This window comes from Contarinia nasturtii, unplaced genomic scaffold (assembly GCF_009176525.2).
Source record: "Contarinia nasturtii isolate CC-2019 unplaced genomic scaffold, AAFC_CNas_1.1 Cnas_scaffold_187, whole genome shotgun sequence".
NCBI classification, from domain to species: Eukaryota; Metazoa; Arthropoda; class Insecta; order Diptera; family Cecidomyiidae; genus Contarinia; species Contarinia nasturtii.
The window spans coordinates 1,945,828-1,962,759 of NW_022197544.1; the positions used below are offsets into that span (position 1 = coordinate 1,945,828).

At 33.6% G+C, this 16,932-nt stretch overlaps 4 protein-coding genes across 7 annotated transcripts in view; 2 read left to right on the plus strand and 2 right to left on the minus strand.

Annotated features, from left to right (window-relative positions):
• Positions 1-425: 425 nt before the first annotated feature.
• On the minus strand, positions 426-6,672 carry LOC116336763 (serine/threonine-protein phosphatase 4 regulatory subunit 3). Of its 3 annotated transcripts, none has more exons than XM_031760873.1 (10): positions 6,366-6,672; positions 3,830-4,436; positions 2,792-3,730; positions 2,562-2,733; positions 2,216-2,471; positions 1,883-2,146; positions 1,675-1,808; positions 1,186-1,466; positions 949-1,089; positions 426-848 (listed from the first exon to the last, which is right to left on the minus strand). In XM_031760873.1, the coding sequence occupies exons 2-10, from the start codon at positions 4,127-4,129 to the stop codon at positions 765-767; spliced, it is 2,571 nt and encodes an 856-aa protein (XP_031616733.1). In that variant the 5' UTR covers positions 4,130-4,436; positions 6,366-6,672; the 3' UTR covers positions 426-764. The 3 variants fall into 3 exon arrangements, with proteins under 3 accessions (XP_031616733.1, XP_031616736.1, XP_031616734.1); XM_031760876.1 differs by having other exon boundaries at positions 1,186-1,448; positions 6,366-6,663; XM_031760874.1 differs by lacking the exon at positions 6,366-6,672 and adding an exon at positions 5,900-6,020.
• A 212-nt stretch (positions 6,673-6,884) lies between these two features.
• LOC116336771 lies at positions 6,885-8,079 on the plus strand. The gene is made up of 4 exons (XM_031760890.1): positions 6,885-7,482; positions 7,584-7,708; positions 7,769-7,846; positions 7,912-8,079. The coding sequence occupies exons 1-4, from the start codon at positions 7,206-7,208 to the stop codon at positions 7,999-8,001; spliced, it is 570 nt and encodes a 189-aa protein (XP_031616750.1). The 5' UTR covers positions 6,885-7,205; the 3' UTR covers positions 8,002-8,079.
• A 900-nt stretch (positions 8,080-8,979) lies between these two features.
• Positions 8,980-13,982, plus strand: LOC116336764 (transmembrane protein 245). Of its 2 annotated transcripts, none has more exons than XM_031760877.1 (11): positions 8,980-10,091; positions 10,188-10,859; positions 10,953-11,238; positions 11,303-11,554; positions 11,770-11,960; positions 12,075-12,156; positions 12,232-12,381; positions 12,452-12,629; positions 12,711-12,872; positions 12,953-12,979; positions 13,908-13,982. In XM_031760877.1, the coding sequence occupies exons 1-11, from the start codon at positions 9,567-9,569 to the stop codon at positions 13,939-13,941; spliced, it is 2,559 nt and encodes an 852-aa protein (XP_031616737.1). In that variant the 5' UTR covers positions 8,980-9,566; the 3' UTR covers positions 13,942-13,982. The 2 variants fall into 2 exon arrangements, with proteins under 2 accessions (XP_031616737.1, XP_031616738.1); XM_031760878.1 differs by having other exon boundaries at positions 8,981-10,091; positions 11,782-11,960.
• Positions 13,983-15,421: 1,439 nt separating this feature from the next.
• LOC116336724 (proline-rich extensin-like protein EPR1) overlaps positions 15,422-16,932 on the minus strand; it is a 9,100-nt gene continuing 7,589 nt past the window's right edge. The window contains exons 8-12 of the mRNA XM_031760788.1: positions 16,717-16,806; positions 16,330-16,566; positions 15,946-16,182; positions 15,682-15,795; positions 15,422-15,547 (exon numbers count right to left, since the gene is read on the minus strand). Of these exons, the coding sequence (XP_031616648.1) occupies positions 15,422-15,547; positions 15,682-15,795; positions 15,946-16,182; positions 16,330-16,566; positions 16,717-16,806 (804 nt within the window). The remainder of the gene's footprint in view (positions 15,548-15,681; positions 15,796-15,945; positions 16,183-16,329; positions 16,567-16,716; positions 16,807-16,932) is intronic.

The window sequence follows — 16,932 nt, forward strand, 5'->3', positions numbered from 1 at the left end:
TGTTGCATTTTTTTACTCCTTTTATCTCCTTCTCCTTCATTTTTTTCACTTATTTTCATTATTAAATAGACAAATTTCAGCAAATGCTCGAAGATTTTGTGGTTAAGTATTAAAAAGTCGTTAGGTGCCTTCTAGTGTATTTGAAATATAATAATAGCGTGTGATTAAATGCAAAATAATCGCAATTGAAGTAGGCACACACGCATTTTTGATAATGCTCTGACTACTATTACGGATTCATTTTGCATTTAGACTATTTATGTGTCATTTTTCAATGCGGGCAGGCACATGACAAATTTTTAATATAAATTCACACAATTTTTTTTTTAATTCGCTGTCTCCTTCTTTCTCACTTCCTCTCTCTCGCTCTTTTTCTAAAATCTTGAAGCAATTGCTAAATGAAACGTTTGGCAATTTGCCTCAACTATGTTTACGTTATCGATATTTCAATCATTATGATAAGATTGTTTATTAATGTCCAATTTATTCTGACGATACGTACAAAAAATATTTTGTTTGCTAAACAACATTAGCACATATTAAAAAAAGTTTGTTTTGTTTGTGTTTGTGTGTGTGTTTTTTTTTACTTTTATGAAAGAAAAAATGATTGATTTTTTTCTTTGCCTTTTACAATTTTAAACATGTTCATCCTCGTTCTATATATGTGTGGATTGATTTTGAAATAGCTTTAATTGCCCCTATAGATGTTGATAACTGATTGCCGGAAGATGAATTCTATGCGTACCAAACACAGATGAAACGGGTTATTCGATACGAGCCTTTTTCGGTAAATGTGAATTATCGTCATCATCGTCCTCATCTGAATCTCCCTCGTAATCCACCAAACACTGAAACATTTATTTAATTCAAAATTTGATTAAAAACGAATTGTTCAATGGTTTTTTGTTTTGTTTTGCTTAAACTGAACTTCGAGCGATTGAATCTTACCGTCTTCAAGGATACAGATGATGCGGCTTGCTTTGGGGAGTCGTCTGAACTTTCTGTACTTGTATGATTTTCTATCGCTAATGAATTCGAGTCACTCCGATGATTTTCTTCCGAGCTATTGTCATTGAATTCGGACAGAGGCTACAACATTTTGAGGTTAAAAAAAATAAAAATTGTACCAATGCCAAAACAAATGATTCGATTAGATTCGAATGCAATTTGCATTGAGGTACATACCGGTTTCGGCGGGCTTTGTGATTGATCTAATTGTTCCTGATCTGGTTCTGGATCATGTTCTGATTCTTCAGACAATTGTGACGGCCTTTCAGCACTTTCGGCTTCTTGTATTTGGTCTGTCTGATCTTCAATTGGTGAAGATGACGATGGCGAACTGGTTGTATTCGACGAAGGTGATGTATGTGCATTCGTCGTTGTTGTCGTCGATGTCATTGTTAGTTGCTTGCTGGTCGGACCATTCTTTTCGTTAAGATTTTTATCGGCTATACATGAAAATATGACTATAAATATTGATTGAATTGTTGCTTTGTTTTTCTTAGAGCACGAAATCGTCACTTACGAAGAGTCGCTTCAGAAGTATGACTCATGCTCCTCTCTTAACAAATTAAATTCTTAGATTAAAATGATTTTTCCCATTCCCCAAATTCCACTACCAAATTCATTTTTTTTTTTTCACTTTAATTATTAAACAGAGATTGTAATGCTTACTATATGTTTCGATATCAGTTTTGCTCGTTGGAACCACATCTGAAAAATCATCCTCTTCGTTAAACCAAATCTCCTCTTCTTCTTCGAGTTGTCTTTGATCGCGCCGATAACGAATATTTCTGATCATCGGAATACTGTCAAATAGAAATGGTTGATTTTTACGTTATTAAATGTTGAAATTATTATTTGCAGAAAAATCAAAAGTTACCTGTCCAAAATCTTGTCGCGTTCTTTCAGCATCTCTTGTTGTTGATCGTAGCGGGCTTTTATGTGCTTGAATAATTGAACATACTCAATTTCGTCGAAAATTTTCCAAAAATTCTCTACCACATATGTGTATAAACTCCGAATGTCCTCAACTTTGATAAACTCAAACAATTCAAAAATGGCTGACTCGAGCAAATTGTATCTGCCATTATTTCTAATGAATGCGTCTACAACTGGTGCGAATAAATTACCTTTAACTATATGCCTGTGAAATGAACATAAAAAATACCAATTGTTAGAATTTCAATCGAATTTCTACTTGTGTCACTCATACCTATTGTAAAATTCATCTTTAAGTGCTATGATTTTTCGTAGAAGCCTAAGTGCGCCCAATACGAGGAACGTATGTGTGCTTTTCATCAGTACAAGAACTCTTTTCAATAGATCCTTTTGTAGAATGAAATTCTTGATGTGATAAGTGTGATGCTCAACGCAAAATGAAAGCAATTCTAACACCAAACCGAGTAACTGAACTGTTTGATAATCTTCGTTCTGTGGCGTATCACCCATTGTGTTAAGTAGTAGTTGGGCTATTGTGAAACGGACAAAACGTATACCGTTAGGAAAATTGTCTTTTTTTCAAATGGACATTGTCAAATTTAATTTGAAATTGTCATTACCAATGAGCGTTTGTATGCTGTGTTTGTAGAAAAAATTCAGAAAATCAGTTTTCTCTGTCAGCATATTCTCCGGATCTAAAAGTAATCGAATGACTCCCATGAGTTGAACACCTAATTCTGGTTCCGAGTACGACAGCATTTGTTCAATCGCAATATTTATCAGCATTTGTTCCTGTAAATGAAATTAAATCGTAAAACGCTTACCGCTTTAATATTTGAGATGATCTTACCTCATCTGTTTTACCAACTTGTTGCAATGTATAATTTCGCACAATGGTTGGTGAATACTCAACGATTGCCGTGAGTATGTCAGTGGAAGCGGATTTAGTCTTTTGATCTTTCATTACAAGTGTAATTTCAAGTGCTTGCAAAATGCCCAAACAGGTGAGTGTTTTATAGAATGCATCTTTGCTGGGTGGTTGTAAATTTTGTGCAAAGCTACACAATTCTTTCAGAAAGAGCACAATGTCACGTCGCTTTTCATCGGTCGTATTATGATCGGTGAGAATCGAAAATAATTCCACCAAAAATTGTTCGTCCTCCTGTATCAGCGTCACAATTTCGACTTTATTAAAAAATATGAAACTGGCCAACGAATTTAGCATCGCATCTTCAACGAACACTGATGGTGCTGGCAATATTATATCCTGTATGTACTGAACGCGATACGTTTGATGGATTTTCGCAAGAAGATCTTGATTTTTGATGGGAATTGCCTCTCGAAAGCGGGCCAAATGCTTCAAATACTTTCGATGCTGTCGTGGCGGTCCGTCTGTTGATTCATACTCTAAACAACCGACGACATCAAATATCGTGTCTTCGGCAAACATTATTTCGAACAAAGCGTTTTTGTTCAGTAGAAAAATATTCTTAAATATTTCATATAAATGGTGTAGATCAAGAAGGTTCTCCAAATCTTCACATGTGCGAAAAAGGCCTAGTAGTTTCTTTATATAATTCTCTGATTCGATGGCCATGGCCAATTTATCTTTTCGTAATGGCGTTGTCAAACCGTTTGCAATTGTCTCAGCAATATCTTCGAGACGCGACAGCTCACACGGTGGCAACTCAATTGGCGGTGCACTGTCTGACATTTCTTCAAATCGTTCATCTTCTGATTCTTCTACAATATCCTGTGTTATATCAACCGATGGATCTTTGCCTTGGACCTTTTGAAAAATAATCGAAACAAATTCAATATAAATCAATCAATCAATCAATTAAATGACATTATTATTGTATGTAAAAGAACATTGGCAATTACTCACGATACAAATTTTCTCCCAAATTTCATCGCATCCAGCTTTCTCCTGAAAACTAAGCGCCAAGTCGAAATTGTCACCCTCAGACCATACAATCAATGTATCCTGCTGCTTTTGATATGCAGTTTCCGGTTGAATTTTACTCTCAAGCAATAGCGAACCATCTGCTTCGGCACGCACCAATAGTGATATGCCCTTCAATCGGTCCACATAGTTTGATGATACATGGCCAGTGCCTCTGTCGTCCCATTGACGCTCAGCATTTAATGCGTATAATTTAACACGTCGTCTCGTATCCGTAGCCATATTTTTGATGAAATACGTCTATGGATACGGATGCAATTGGTTTTTAATTGAACTTCGCTCTCTCTCACACGCTCTCTCTCTTTTGGCCGGTGTTCGTTCTTTTTTTTATTATAAACTGAAAAACGACAGTATAGAAGAGTGATTTTTGTCAGTTTCGGTGTTGATGTCGTCTTAATAATGCAGATAATAAAACGGTAATCTCATTGAGTCAACAAATATTTGCATCTTTACAAATGGAAAATGTTGTCAGTCCGATTGGCTAAAGATGGTTCCTTTTTTTTATGTATGAATGATGAACAGAAATGAGCTATATTTTGTAAGAAGAAAAAAAAAAACAGAAAAACAAAACATCCTAATCATTAGTCAGAGTATGACAAAGTGTTCAAAGTCAAATGTAAATATAAACACGTTACAAGGAGTGAGCGAGAAAATGATAAGTGTTTGTCCACATATGAAAAGAAGCGGAGAAGATCGATTTGCAATAAACAATTGCATGAAAATGACATCCGGATATACAGAGACGCTACATTCGACAATTTTATATAGTTTGATAGCAATGAAAAATTCGACACTATCACACGATATGTTGCCAAGAATCTCCCGTCAACACACGAATCGTAGTTACAAAAACATTGCACAGCACAAAGACTTTACTTACAAAAACGAAGAAGAAGAAGAAGTAAATGTACAAAAAGAAAATTGTGAAAAAAATATAGAGGGCGAGAGAGAAAGAGAGGGAATAGAACGACTTTGCGCGTACTACATAGAAATTTTTCACTGTGTACCATAACCAATGTTCGATTTTTAATTGGTAAAGTAGGTAAATGTGTGAGAGTGAACCTTCTTCGTATGGCAGTAGAGTGAATAGTGCGCGCGGCATCATCGTCTACAAAATACTACTAGTATATGTGTGTTCTGTATGTACTCTGTACACAATACTAAAACATTCATACACAACACAAAAATTGTGTAGTGAAAGCTGGCTGTCGCGAAGAAATAAAGCGAATTTGGCAAGTAAAAAATGACTCCATCTACTGTTTATCAAACTTTTTTTACTCTAATCTATTCAATTATGATCACAATTATTTGTTTTTGTTGCTAAAAAAATCATTTTCGATCTAAGTATGCGGCGACTTTTTTTTGTAACATGGTCTTTGCCAAGCGCCCATTGATTAACAGTTGTATATTCGACACATTGTGTGTCTACACTATATTTATGTATGTATTTTGAATGTATGCGAAACGTATACTTTCTATAAATGTGTATAAATGTTATTGTGTAATGTACAATAGGCGTAAAGTGTAAATATATAATTGCGTGCTGTTTCTTTTTTTTCTTCATTTTTTTTATTCATATTTCGTTTGAATGTAATTGTACGAAGAAAATCAGTATTAATTTTAGTTTTATACACACACTGCGATCAAAAAATGCATATTGAAAGAAACTATGAGTGAATAAGAGAGATATACACACACGATGAGCGTTTCTTTGGAACAATAACTGGATGGAACATTTTCTTGGTCCAATCAACTAAATTAACATGAATGCAACATTATCCAATTGAAATTTGTTCAATTTCCTTATGTATCCACCTTTCCACTTTTCAAAGTGAACACATGCAAAAAAATAAATACTCAATATTTCTCTTTCGCTCTTGTTCTCTTTCACTTCGTCTCAATCGGTGTGTGCAAAAAAAACGTTCAGAGAACAAAAAAAAAACGTCTTGAGTTTTATTCGTATTTCTTTTCGATGATTTTTTTTTTGCTTACACTATCAACCATTCAATATCGCTGTTGTTTAATTGCTCGATAGTTTTGCAGAACATTTCATCGCGTCATCGACAGGATGAAATGACCGAACAAACAAACGTTTGAAAACGTGAAATTGATTGCATTGAAATTAATTAGATCCTTGTCTGATTTGTTTTTTTTTTTTTAAATATATATTCTGGCTTTAGTGTACACCACACTGTCTTTTCCACACATCAACGCACATGTATATAGATATATTTATCCAAACACTTTTTCATCGACTCTCTCCGATTTAGCTTGCACAAAAAAAGAAAAAGAATTCGTTTCGGTGTAAATTTCGACGATGTGAGCAAATGCAAACAAAAACTCTTTTTCTCGGATGGATGTAAAACATTCACGTTGGTAACATGCAACTTAAATACTATTATTATTATTAACAAAACATTAATAGGCTTCAAAAAAAGAAGACCGTGGCCAAAATTACTTTTAAAGTTTATTCTGTTTGTAGATTTTTTTTTCTCTTTGCTGTCGCTGCAATAAATATGTGTGTGCTCGTCGTATCCAACAGATTTTTCTTCAAATGAAAAATTTCACACTTGATAATGAACGTAACAAATGTATTTCGAAATTAACTTGAAATTTAACGACTATTTATGTGGTTCACAAACGGAATTATAGAGTTAATTTAAACTAATAATTTGCATACTTTAATTTATCTGGTTATTCGAATGAATTACACGAATCAAAAGAAATAAGTTACAAAACGCCATTTTGTTTTTAACAACGCGATGCGATCGGAATGAAAGAAACAACATACGTCGAAACACATAAGTATACTGTATAATAAAACTGAAGTAGTAGATTTCAAGACACTCACACATTTCCAAAACCGTACAACACATGCTCATTTTGACCATTTCACACGCACACACACGTGCACACACAACACCACTTTGATTTTGATGCTCATGAGTTTAACATACGATATACTATTGTTTTTGTTTGCTTGTTGTTATGTTTTGGACTTTTCGTGTTCGTTCAACATCGAACAAAATATGACGTCACACACAACAGAATCGAATGCAGTCGCATAATATGTGTGTGCGTGAGTAAGATTATTTTGTACTTTTCCAATAACATCGCTTTGAATCCAGCCATGAATACAGTTTTATGTTATAGTACGTTGTTTTGGTTTTGGTGCCTGTTTTGACATGTCATGAACATGAACAAAATTGACTGCATTTATTTGTTTATTGGGGTTATGTTGGTTTTTTAAATGCCGAAAAAAAGACAATTCGACAAAAAAAATTGATCGACAAACAACATGGAAACAATTGGCGAACAGTTTTTTGAAACAATCGGCGGTCTGGCTATACGTTTTTGTTCATTTTCAAGTACAAATACCATCGAAATTCTAATTGAAAATTTAGAATTTACGAAAAATCGACGAACAATTATTCAACATATTCTGATCACTTTAGTTGTTTGCATCGCTTTCAATATTATTATTTATCAGAATGCAATTTTAGTTGCATTGAATATTGTTTTCTTCGTAACGATAGCTACCAAATGTTACCACTTAGTTAAATTAATCGAATTTGGTGAGTAAATTTTCGTCAGTAATGTGAATATATCTGTGTGTCACAACGTAACGGTAACTTTTTAATGTTTCCGATTTTTTTTTGCTCTCTCCAAAATGTAGAGAAATTGCATGTTATTGATGGCCTAAGTTTGCAATACACCACAAAGTATTGTTTCGGAAAGAGGCACACATATATACCGATTGAATGCATCCATGATATTATCATCAACGAGGTCATTTTTGGAGTAAGTTTTATTTTTCGATTATACAAAAGATATGATTTAAAATTTGTATTTGATTCTCAGTTTCGAACGATCTATATCTTACAAGTGCTGACGAAGGGCATTCAATTCCAACATCAACCCGTGATTCCATTGTTATCGGTTTGTTTTATTTCCAAAATCACATTTAAAATCTTCTAACTTCTGTTTTTTTACAATTTCAATAGGAATTGAATCCAAGGATTGCGTGCATTCATATCATTTACAACCTACTGCGAAAAAAGATCTCAAACATCGAAGAAAATCGATATAGTTAAAATAGGATAATTGAAAAAAAAAACAACAACTCTTGTGATACAATTAAAATGCCAAAATGAAACAGCTCGCAAAAATAATTATCTTTTTTTTTCTTGTTCTTGGGGTAATTTTGATATGGGTGGAAAATGTGGAATCACGCTGGTAACTAAATTCCGAGAAAATTATGATATATTATTATACAGGGTGGGCCAGTGAAACTGTCCTTTTTATATATGCTTAAAAAATGAGTTTTTTTGTACTAAAATTCAACAAAAACTTTATTGGGATTTAGAATAGGGTTCAAAATTTTAGATTCTTGTTTTGGTTTTGATTCTTCTTCCATTTGCACGGACCACCAAACGCAAACGTCGTAAAAACGCCATGACACTTGACAGATTTTGAAATCGTTCAACGACTAAATCACCTTCAGGAATGTCCTCAATTGACACTGCATAAACGCGATCATTTTGCGCATTGAGCTACTTGGCTACAAAAGGAACAACTTTTCGTCTGAAAAAAACAATGTTTGCTTATTTTTGACTGTTAATCCTTGTTTTCGGTTTTATTTTGAATGGTTTCACTCCCAAATCTTCTTTCAACACTCGCCGCATTGAAGTGTAACTGATATTGTGCTCACGAGCCAAGATTCTAGCGCTTCTTTTCCTATTTCGACGAATTTTCACTCGTATTTTTTTGACCAGATCTTTTGTACGTACAGATTTTTTTCTGCCTGGTTTTCGCTTCACATCGACTGTTCCACGCTCCTTGTATCGTTTTATAGTGCGCTGAATAAATTTCAAGTTGATATTATCGATCTGAAGACGTCGAAAAATATCCACTTGTCGCAAACCTTTTTTGTGCAAATTCAAAACGAGTTGACGTTTCACATCCATTATTGTTGCAAAGTAAATAAGAACTGCGCAATAATGTGCATCATCACAGTGCATAGCCAAAACATGAATAAACATAACGGTAAACAAATGGGTGATTGGAAAGCAATATAGTTGTAGCTACGTAGTTACGAAAAAAAATATCAGTAATTCTGAGCCACCCTGTAAATTGAAAAGAAATAAATTGACTCGTTGAATTGCGAAATTGTTACTTTTGCGATGTAAATGCATTTTCATATACAGTATATATCATTTGGAGAGAATAGTGAAAAAAAATCAATCGCCTAATATACGTGTAACATAGAGCGACACCTTTAGTCATTTTATTTGACAACTGAACTGAAGGGGCACATTGGATTGTTTATGTTGTGTTTTTTGATTTGTCAACACACATGTGTAGTGTATACATATTAGTTGCGCCCAAATGAAAAATTATATCATCGACCGAAAATAGTTCAAATTTGACATTTGATGGCACAGTAGCCTTAGCTCTAATTTTTGCTGCGACACATTTCTGTTGTCAAATGTGAAATGTTTCCTTTTTATCGTTATTGTACCAAACCGAAAAATGTGATTTAAATCTATGACATCAAACATTTTTTTTTGTATTGTATTTATATTATATGTTTGAATAAAAAAGAAAGAAGAAAAAAGAAAAAAATTGTAAAAAGTTCGATTGTTTGCCGGAATAAAAGATGAGTACACGACCGAGTCCAGCTTATAAACGTGCCACCGATAGTTTCTATCAGATTTGGGGCAACATCAAACAAAATGTATCGCAACAATCACAACTAAAAGCGGCCATCTACAATTTGGTCATCGCTTTGGTTGTTGCATCTGTTGTTGCGGCATGTTTGGTACTTGGACCATTTCTCCGACCACTGTTATGGGCTTTGCTAGTGGGTGCTGTGCTGTTTCCATTCAAGTATACGTTGTCGTCATCGCTGAAATGTTGGTTTGATCGGCTTGAGCAAGAGAATACACACCTGCTCGTCGGTATCATGCTGGTTCCATTGGAATCGCTCGAATCATTCGGTCAATATTTATGGTCATCGATCGTTAAGCACATGCATTTGTTGATTGGTGGCTGTATTGGTTTGACATTTTTGAGACTGTTCATTGCATACGCACCAAAGGGAATTTTTTGCGTTTTATGGCGACACATCAGATGGTGGCATGAATTGTGCAGTAGTTTTCTAAGTTCACTTGACTGTAAAATTGTAAGTAAATTAAAATATCATTTTCATGACAATTGAATCAAATATTCAATTCGTTTAGACTGATTCACTAATCATTGTGTTTTTTTTTTCAATCAGGTGATTGCAATTGTAATCGGGTATTTCTTGATTGTGATGATTTACTGGACAAAATCAAAGTCATTCTACTTTGTTTTGGCTGGCCAAAGTATATGGTTCATGTTACTTGCATACGTTTGTAGTTTTCTGGGTGCATTACAAGTGCCAGCACTCATTATCGCCTTAACGTATTCGGCTGTTGGCTTTGTGTACAACATGAAATACAGCGATGAAACAAATGATAGCACCATTTCTGAAACGAAAAATCAATCGATGTTCGAAAAATGTGCACACTTTTGGGAATCACCAATTATCAAATCAACACCAAATCGTCAACAAACAACGGTCACAGGTCAATCATCAGTTATTCAATCAGTTTCATCACCATTTGCTCCCAACGATGTTGTCGATCCAACTGTTGTGCTAAAAAATAAGCTTGAACTGAATCTTAAAACGGCCGGTGCAAAAGCATCTACGGCTGACCAAGACAATCAAGCAAATAAATCCCAAAGTGCCATTTATTTTAAAGCGCTATTTTTTGCCTGTTTAGTTACCATTTTGTACAAGCAACTTGTCGTGTTGGCTTTAAGTTTCATTCCGATTTTATTATACTTTGCAAAAAATATAATTGTGACCTTTGGAATCAAAGAGCATTTGGGCACAACAATTGCCGATTTATATGCTAATGTCCAAGTGAGTGAATCAATTTATTTCAACGAGGTCATTATCGAGAGCAATTTAATCAACATTTTTTTTGTATGTGCTTGTCAATTTTCATCAATTTAGGATTGGATTTACCAAAGACAGTCGGCAATATTACCATTGTGTTTACCAGGCATAATTAAGCTAAATAAAAAAGTGCATACTTATGTTCGTGTGACATTCAGAGACTCGATCGATACCGCATCATCAATACTTGTGATAATTTTGTTGATATTATTACTGATCTTTGCCAGTGTATTTTGTGCCGTTGAAATCTATTCGGAAACAATAACCGTTGTTCAACTTGGCAGCGATGTTGTTAATTACACCATAAATCATCGTCCAGAACTGATGGGCATGTTTCCAGAGGGTAAGTTTGCAATGACACGTTTTTTTTCTACTTCCTTGAATAATGACACATAATATTTCGTTAGGAATGATCGATTCGTTGGACAATGTAATTGAAAATGCTTATGAATATGGACGAAAGGGTATTGAAACATATGTTGATCAATTCCTCAAAGATGCTGATCAAGAGCAACGTCGTAAGCTAAAGCAACAGATTCTTGTCATTTGGGACCGAATCATACAGTATTGGATGGATAAAAAGACAGATAAATCGCATGGACCCATTACAGATACCGTCGCAATTACAGACTCAATTGGCGAAATCGTCTATAACGAAGGTATTCAATTGTTTATAGCTTTTAAATGCATGAAATTTTTTACGCTTTTGTTATTTGCTGCTTTTTATTTCATATTCATTTAATATTCATTTCTTTTATGTTTTAAATATTTCTATTCAGTTTGAATTTTGTGGTTATGCATTCATTTTATAATTTCGTGAGCCTACATACACACTAACATTGATTTTATGTACAAAAAAAATGTATTTCAAAAGAACTCTTTTCAGCTGCACAACAAGGATTGATCAGTTTGATAAAAACAAATATCGGCACATTGCTCGAAGTGACCGATTCCATTTGGTTGATTGTCAAACAAAATATTAACGTTCTGCTGACAATAGTCGGTTCATTGTTTTCATTGCTATTGGGCGGCGGAAATGCTGTTATCACCTTTTTAATTAATTCTGTAAGTGTTCACCTTTTTTACTATTTTCTCTGCACTTTTGTTTCAAAATGAAAAGCACAAAGAAATTTAAAAGTCACATCATAATTATTTTTGCATAAAATTAAATCATTTCAGATCATTTTCTTGACGGCACTTTTCTATTTGCTCAGTAATAGCGATGAAAAATACTATCCGTTGGCTGCAACAAATTATTTAGGTTTGTTTCCATAAAAGATAAAACATTTTTAATCAAAAAAAAAAAATGATGACGACCTATAAAATTATTTTTTAGGTTTTGCGTCTGGGCCACGAATTGCCGAAGCCATTGAGACATCAGTTTCCAGTGTTTTGATTGCAAGTGCGAAATTGGCACTATTTCATGGGCTGTTCATGTGGCTGACACATACAATATTTGGTGCTCGCGTTGTCTTTTTGCCGGCAGGTAAACTCATTTAACCAAAATTGAAAGCAATTGAATCCAATAATAGCACATTATAAATATATTCGTTTAGCATTTGCTGCGATGTTGGCAGCTGTTCCATTTTTGGGCACATATTGGCTTAGTTTACCAGCCTTTTTAGATCTTTGGTTGATTCAAGATCGATTTGTACTTGGTATCATACTCGTCCTTATTCATGTCATATTCCCGACAACATTTGTTGATCCAGCTATTTATGCAGATGTCAGCGGGTATGAATGGCGATGGTCCCCAAAAAAAACAAAATTTCAAACACTTGTTAAAAAAATAAATGTTCAATTCAAATTTTACAGTGGAGGTCATGCTTACTTAACGGGTCTATCGATAGCTGGTGGCATGTTCTTACTTGGATGGGAAGGTGCAATATTTGGTCCAATCTTACTTTGCCTAGTCGTGGTTATATTCAACCTTATGACCAATGCACTTAAGGACACACCGTCCACACCAAATCCACGGTAAATTAACCATTCTATTTTCTTTGATAACTCAAGCATAGGGCTTAAAATCAAATTCAATATGTTCTTGCACTTTACAGAAATCAAAACAATGAATTCCGCGCCGCGTAAGTATCAACCAGTCATCATCAACTCATTAACGAAGTAGATAAATTCCTGTCGTGAAATGTAGTTAGAAACAAAAAAAAATACTTTAGATTGATAACAAACTTACTTTTGATATTATTAGCATTTTTTTTTGCGTACTTAATATTGTAGCCTTTGTATACCATTTTTACCAATATTTTTAAAACGATTCGCTCAAAGCCAAAAATCATCTAAAATTGCATTTGGATTACTTTATGAATATGATTATTTCGATTATGTAACATAATATAGATCCCTAAATCCAGTCCGTAGTTTTCTGTTTGATTTTTTCGAAAGTGATATTTTATCAGGTTTTAAACCGTTTCAAGTCAGCTCGATTCGTCATTATAAAATATTGAACCATTGCAATCGATTTGGATTTCGTTAGATGTTTGAAAAAAAAAAACATAACGTATCTAAATTAACACATCAATTGACTGAACATTTTCATGACAAGCTTTGAATATGCATGTTTAGGCAAATGCTTTATTTGAATGTGTTTGTGGCCGATGACAAAGGTCATTTATGTTACTTTGTATATTTTATTCAATAAAGTGTCTTCACAATAAAAAAAAATAATTCGATTTTGCTTGCCTCAAAATTTGAATCCCAATAAATTGAACAAACCGTAACTTGATTCTCCCGTTGATGTTACTTGTAAGTAGATGAAACAAAACTGATAAACCGACTATATTCCACATTTAGATCATGAATTTATTTAAATTATCGTATATTCCCCCTTTTTGTATGTAAAATGTAATACTTTGCTGTTATTTTATTTTGATGTATGAACAATTAAACGGGTTAACTATTAGATCGTCTTTTACCAAAGTATCATAACCAAATTATTTCACGATTTCGACCTTTTAGTCTGTGCTCTATTCAATGTCATAATTATTATGTTTTCAGGAACCGTCGATATTCGACATTTGATATGAATTAAATTGATCTCGAGTTCAAACGATGCATACCAAAAAATATATAAAAAAAACCAGGAGCGCACACGTGTGATGTTAGTAAATAGAAGTAAGGACATTAGCAAAATTTCGACATTCCATTTGTTGCTTGACTCTTTTATTGTTTGCATTATTCGAAATTGTTATTATTTTTGTCATTTTATAAAAAAAATTAACACTTTTTGGCAATTACTGTTCCACAGTAATATCAAACGTTAATTTTCAATTTTATATTGTATTAAATTACACCAATAAAAGACTAATTTATTGAACTAAAATCAATGTGAAATTTTTCATTCTATCTACAGTCAATTTTCACCGTTATTCTTCAGAAATAATAGGAAACCATACGACATTTTTTGTTATTAGAATTTTTGAGAGTTTTCAAAATAAAACATACTTTAATGAATCCCAATAAGTTTATGGTCAGCAAAGCATTTAACTGTAATTTTATACCCCGCATACGATTCATCGAAATAATGGAGATACTTAATTAATAAATGCTTTTAGACAGATTTTTATACTATATATGATAGTAAAACTTTAATCGTTTTTATATTCTGGTTATATTAATATTCATACTTACAAATTTCTATTCGAATTTTTAATGGTGTTTTATGAACACTGGTTTTAGCATTCTTTTATGATTTTGTGTAATAAATTCCTAAGAGCCATACATGAGTTGATCAATTCTATTATCATAAGTCGCCACATCCGAGCAATGTAATGGTAATGTTGTATTTACGATCATCGATTTAATATTTCCTTTTCTATTGAATAGTATCGCAATTGATTTGAGAAGTGGCCATTTACACAGTTCATATTATTAACTAACTTCAATCGAAGTATTTTCAAGGTCATTTTTTTAACTATTTACTTGCCTTTTCTCATTATTGTCTCAAAGTGAGAGTGACTATACATTTTTCTAATTTAATTTAGTTGAATGAACCATATGGTAATAATAAGCCATATTACACCTACGTTGTAGTCGTCTTCTTTTACTGAACAATTGAAATATGAGTGAATCATTTTACGATTCAAACCTTTTATTCTGCATTTTATTCAATGTCATGCTTATTATTTCGGGAATCATCGATATTCGACAGTTGATATGAACTGAATTGATTTCGAGTTCAAAAGACACATGTCAGACAAAAATAAAACTTCGACATATTAATTGTTGTTTGACATATTTATTCTTTGCGTCAATCAAAGTCGTAACACTTTTTTTTTGTCATTTTATAAATTAAATTGCTGTTTCGCAGTAATCTCAGAAGTTAATTTACAATTTTAAATTGTATTAAATTATAAAGGACTAATTTATTGAACTGAAAAATATAAAACAATTCAACATTAATTTGAAATTTCATTTTTTTCTGTTTGTCTTCTTCTTTCTATTTAATGACTTTTCATTGTTTCGGTAACCTGAGGCAGTCAATTTTCGATATATATACTAAGCTCAATCGATTAAAAATCAAATGGAATGGCAGGCCGCGGATAGTGGTAGCCATCGCCTTTCGGGGTTACATATTTGGGTGGTAGGTATGTTGGCGCTGGTGTTGTTGTTGTTGTACTGATTGGTGGAAGATAGACCTGTGTAATGAGAGTTTTTTGGTGTTAGATAAGTAATCACTCATAAAAATCCACTTATTTAAAATGACACAGACAAAGCATATTTGGCCGTTTCATTTGATTTTAAAAATAGTTAATTGGATGTCAGTGCTTACTGCTGGAGATGTTGGAACTGGTCGTGGTGGTGTGGTAGTTGATGGAGGCAATGTGAATTTGATTGCTGGTTTTGGGTATTCATAACCTGTTGTTCTCGGAGGTATATATAGGGGCTGGAAGGAATTTTGGAAAGAATATCATAATAAAGCAAAAAAAAAGAAATATAGTCAAATTCATTGCAATGATGTTAATTTTTGAATATTAGAGATGAAAAAATAATGTTTTGTTTAAGAAACAATACATTTGATAAACGTCTCACTTACCGCTGATGTAGTTGGTTTAACACAATTTGGATATGATCCACTGTAGCCTGGAGGACAGGCAGGAAGCTGACAATTCGGATATGAGCCAATGAAGCCTTGTGGACATTTTGGTGGTTGAGTGGGGGGCAAATATGTGCTTGGAACCGGTCGAGGAGTGGTCGTTGATGGTGGTAATTCAAACTTGATTGCTGGCTTTGGATATTCATAACCCGTTGGTTTTGGTGGGATATAAAGTGGCTGAAAAGAATTTAGGAGGAAAATTCATATTAAAAAAAACAGTCAAACAACATTGAAATATTTTCATTTTTGAATATCAAACGAAAGAATAATATTTTTCTTAAGAACATTATATTTCTTAAATGTTCAATAAAACGTCTCACTTACCGCTGATGTGGTTGGCTTATTGCAGTTTGGATAAATTCCGGAATAGCCAGGTGGACAGGCAGGAAGTTGACAATTAGGATAAACTCCGACCTTTGGCGGTTGACATTTAGGTGGTTGAGTAGGGGGCAAATATGTGCTTGGAACCGGTCGAGGAGTGGTCGTTGATGGTGGTAATTCCAACTTGATTACTGGTTTTGGATATTCATAACCTGTTTGTTTAGGTGGTATATACAAGGGCTGCAAGGAATTATGGAGAAGAATTCATAATAAAGCAACAAATTACCCAAGTTCATGTGAATATTTTCATTTTTGAATATCAATCGAAAAATTATCTTTTGTTTAAGAGCAATACGTTTCTTAAAATGTTCAATAAAACGTCTCACTTACCGCTGATGTGGTTGGTCTATTGCAGTTTGGATAAATTCCGGAGTAGCCAGGTGGGCATGGAGGTAACTGACAGTTAGGATAAACTCCGACCTTTGGCGGTTGACATTTTGGTGGTTGAGTAGGGGGCAAATATGTGCTGGGAACCGGTCGAGGAGTGGTCGGTGATGGAGGCAATTCAAACTTGATTGCTGGCGTTGGATATTCATATCCCGTTGG

Coding starts and splice junctions, on each gene's coding strand:
- LOC116336763 (XM_031760873.1), bottom strand. CDS start 4,129: ATGGCTACGGATACGAGACGACGTGTTAAATTATACGCATTAAATGCT. Junction 3,731..3,829: donor TTTGGGAGAAAATTTGTATC/GTGAGTAATTGC, acceptor ATTTTTCAAAAG/GTCCAAGGCAAAGATCCATC. Junction 1,090..1,185: donor CACAAAGCCCGCCGAAACCG/GTATGTACCTCA, acceptor AAAATGTTGTAG/CCTCTGTCCGAATTCAATGA.
- LOC116336771 (XM_031760890.1), top strand. CDS start 7,206: ATGGAAACAATTGGCGAACAGTTTTTTGAAACAATCGGCGGTCTGGCT. Junction 7,483..7,583: donor AGTTAAATTAATCGAATTTG/GTGAGTAAATTT, acceptor TCCAAAATGTAG/AGAAATTGCATGTTATTGAT. Junction 7,847..7,911: donor CCGTGATTCCATTGTTATCG/GTTTGTTTTATT, acceptor CAATTTCAATAG/GAATTGAATCCAAGGATTGC.
- LOC116336764 (XM_031760877.1), top strand. CDS start 9,567: ATGAGTACACGACCGAGTCCAGCTTATAAACGTGCCACCGATAGTTTC. Junction 12,630..12,710: donor ATTTATGCAGATGTCAGCGG/GTATGAATGGCG, acceptor CAAATTTTACAG/TGGAGGTCATGCTTACTTAA. Junction 12,980..13,907: donor AACAATGAATTCCGCGCCGC/GTAAGTATCAAC, acceptor TTATGTTTTCAG/GAACCGTCGATATTCGACAT.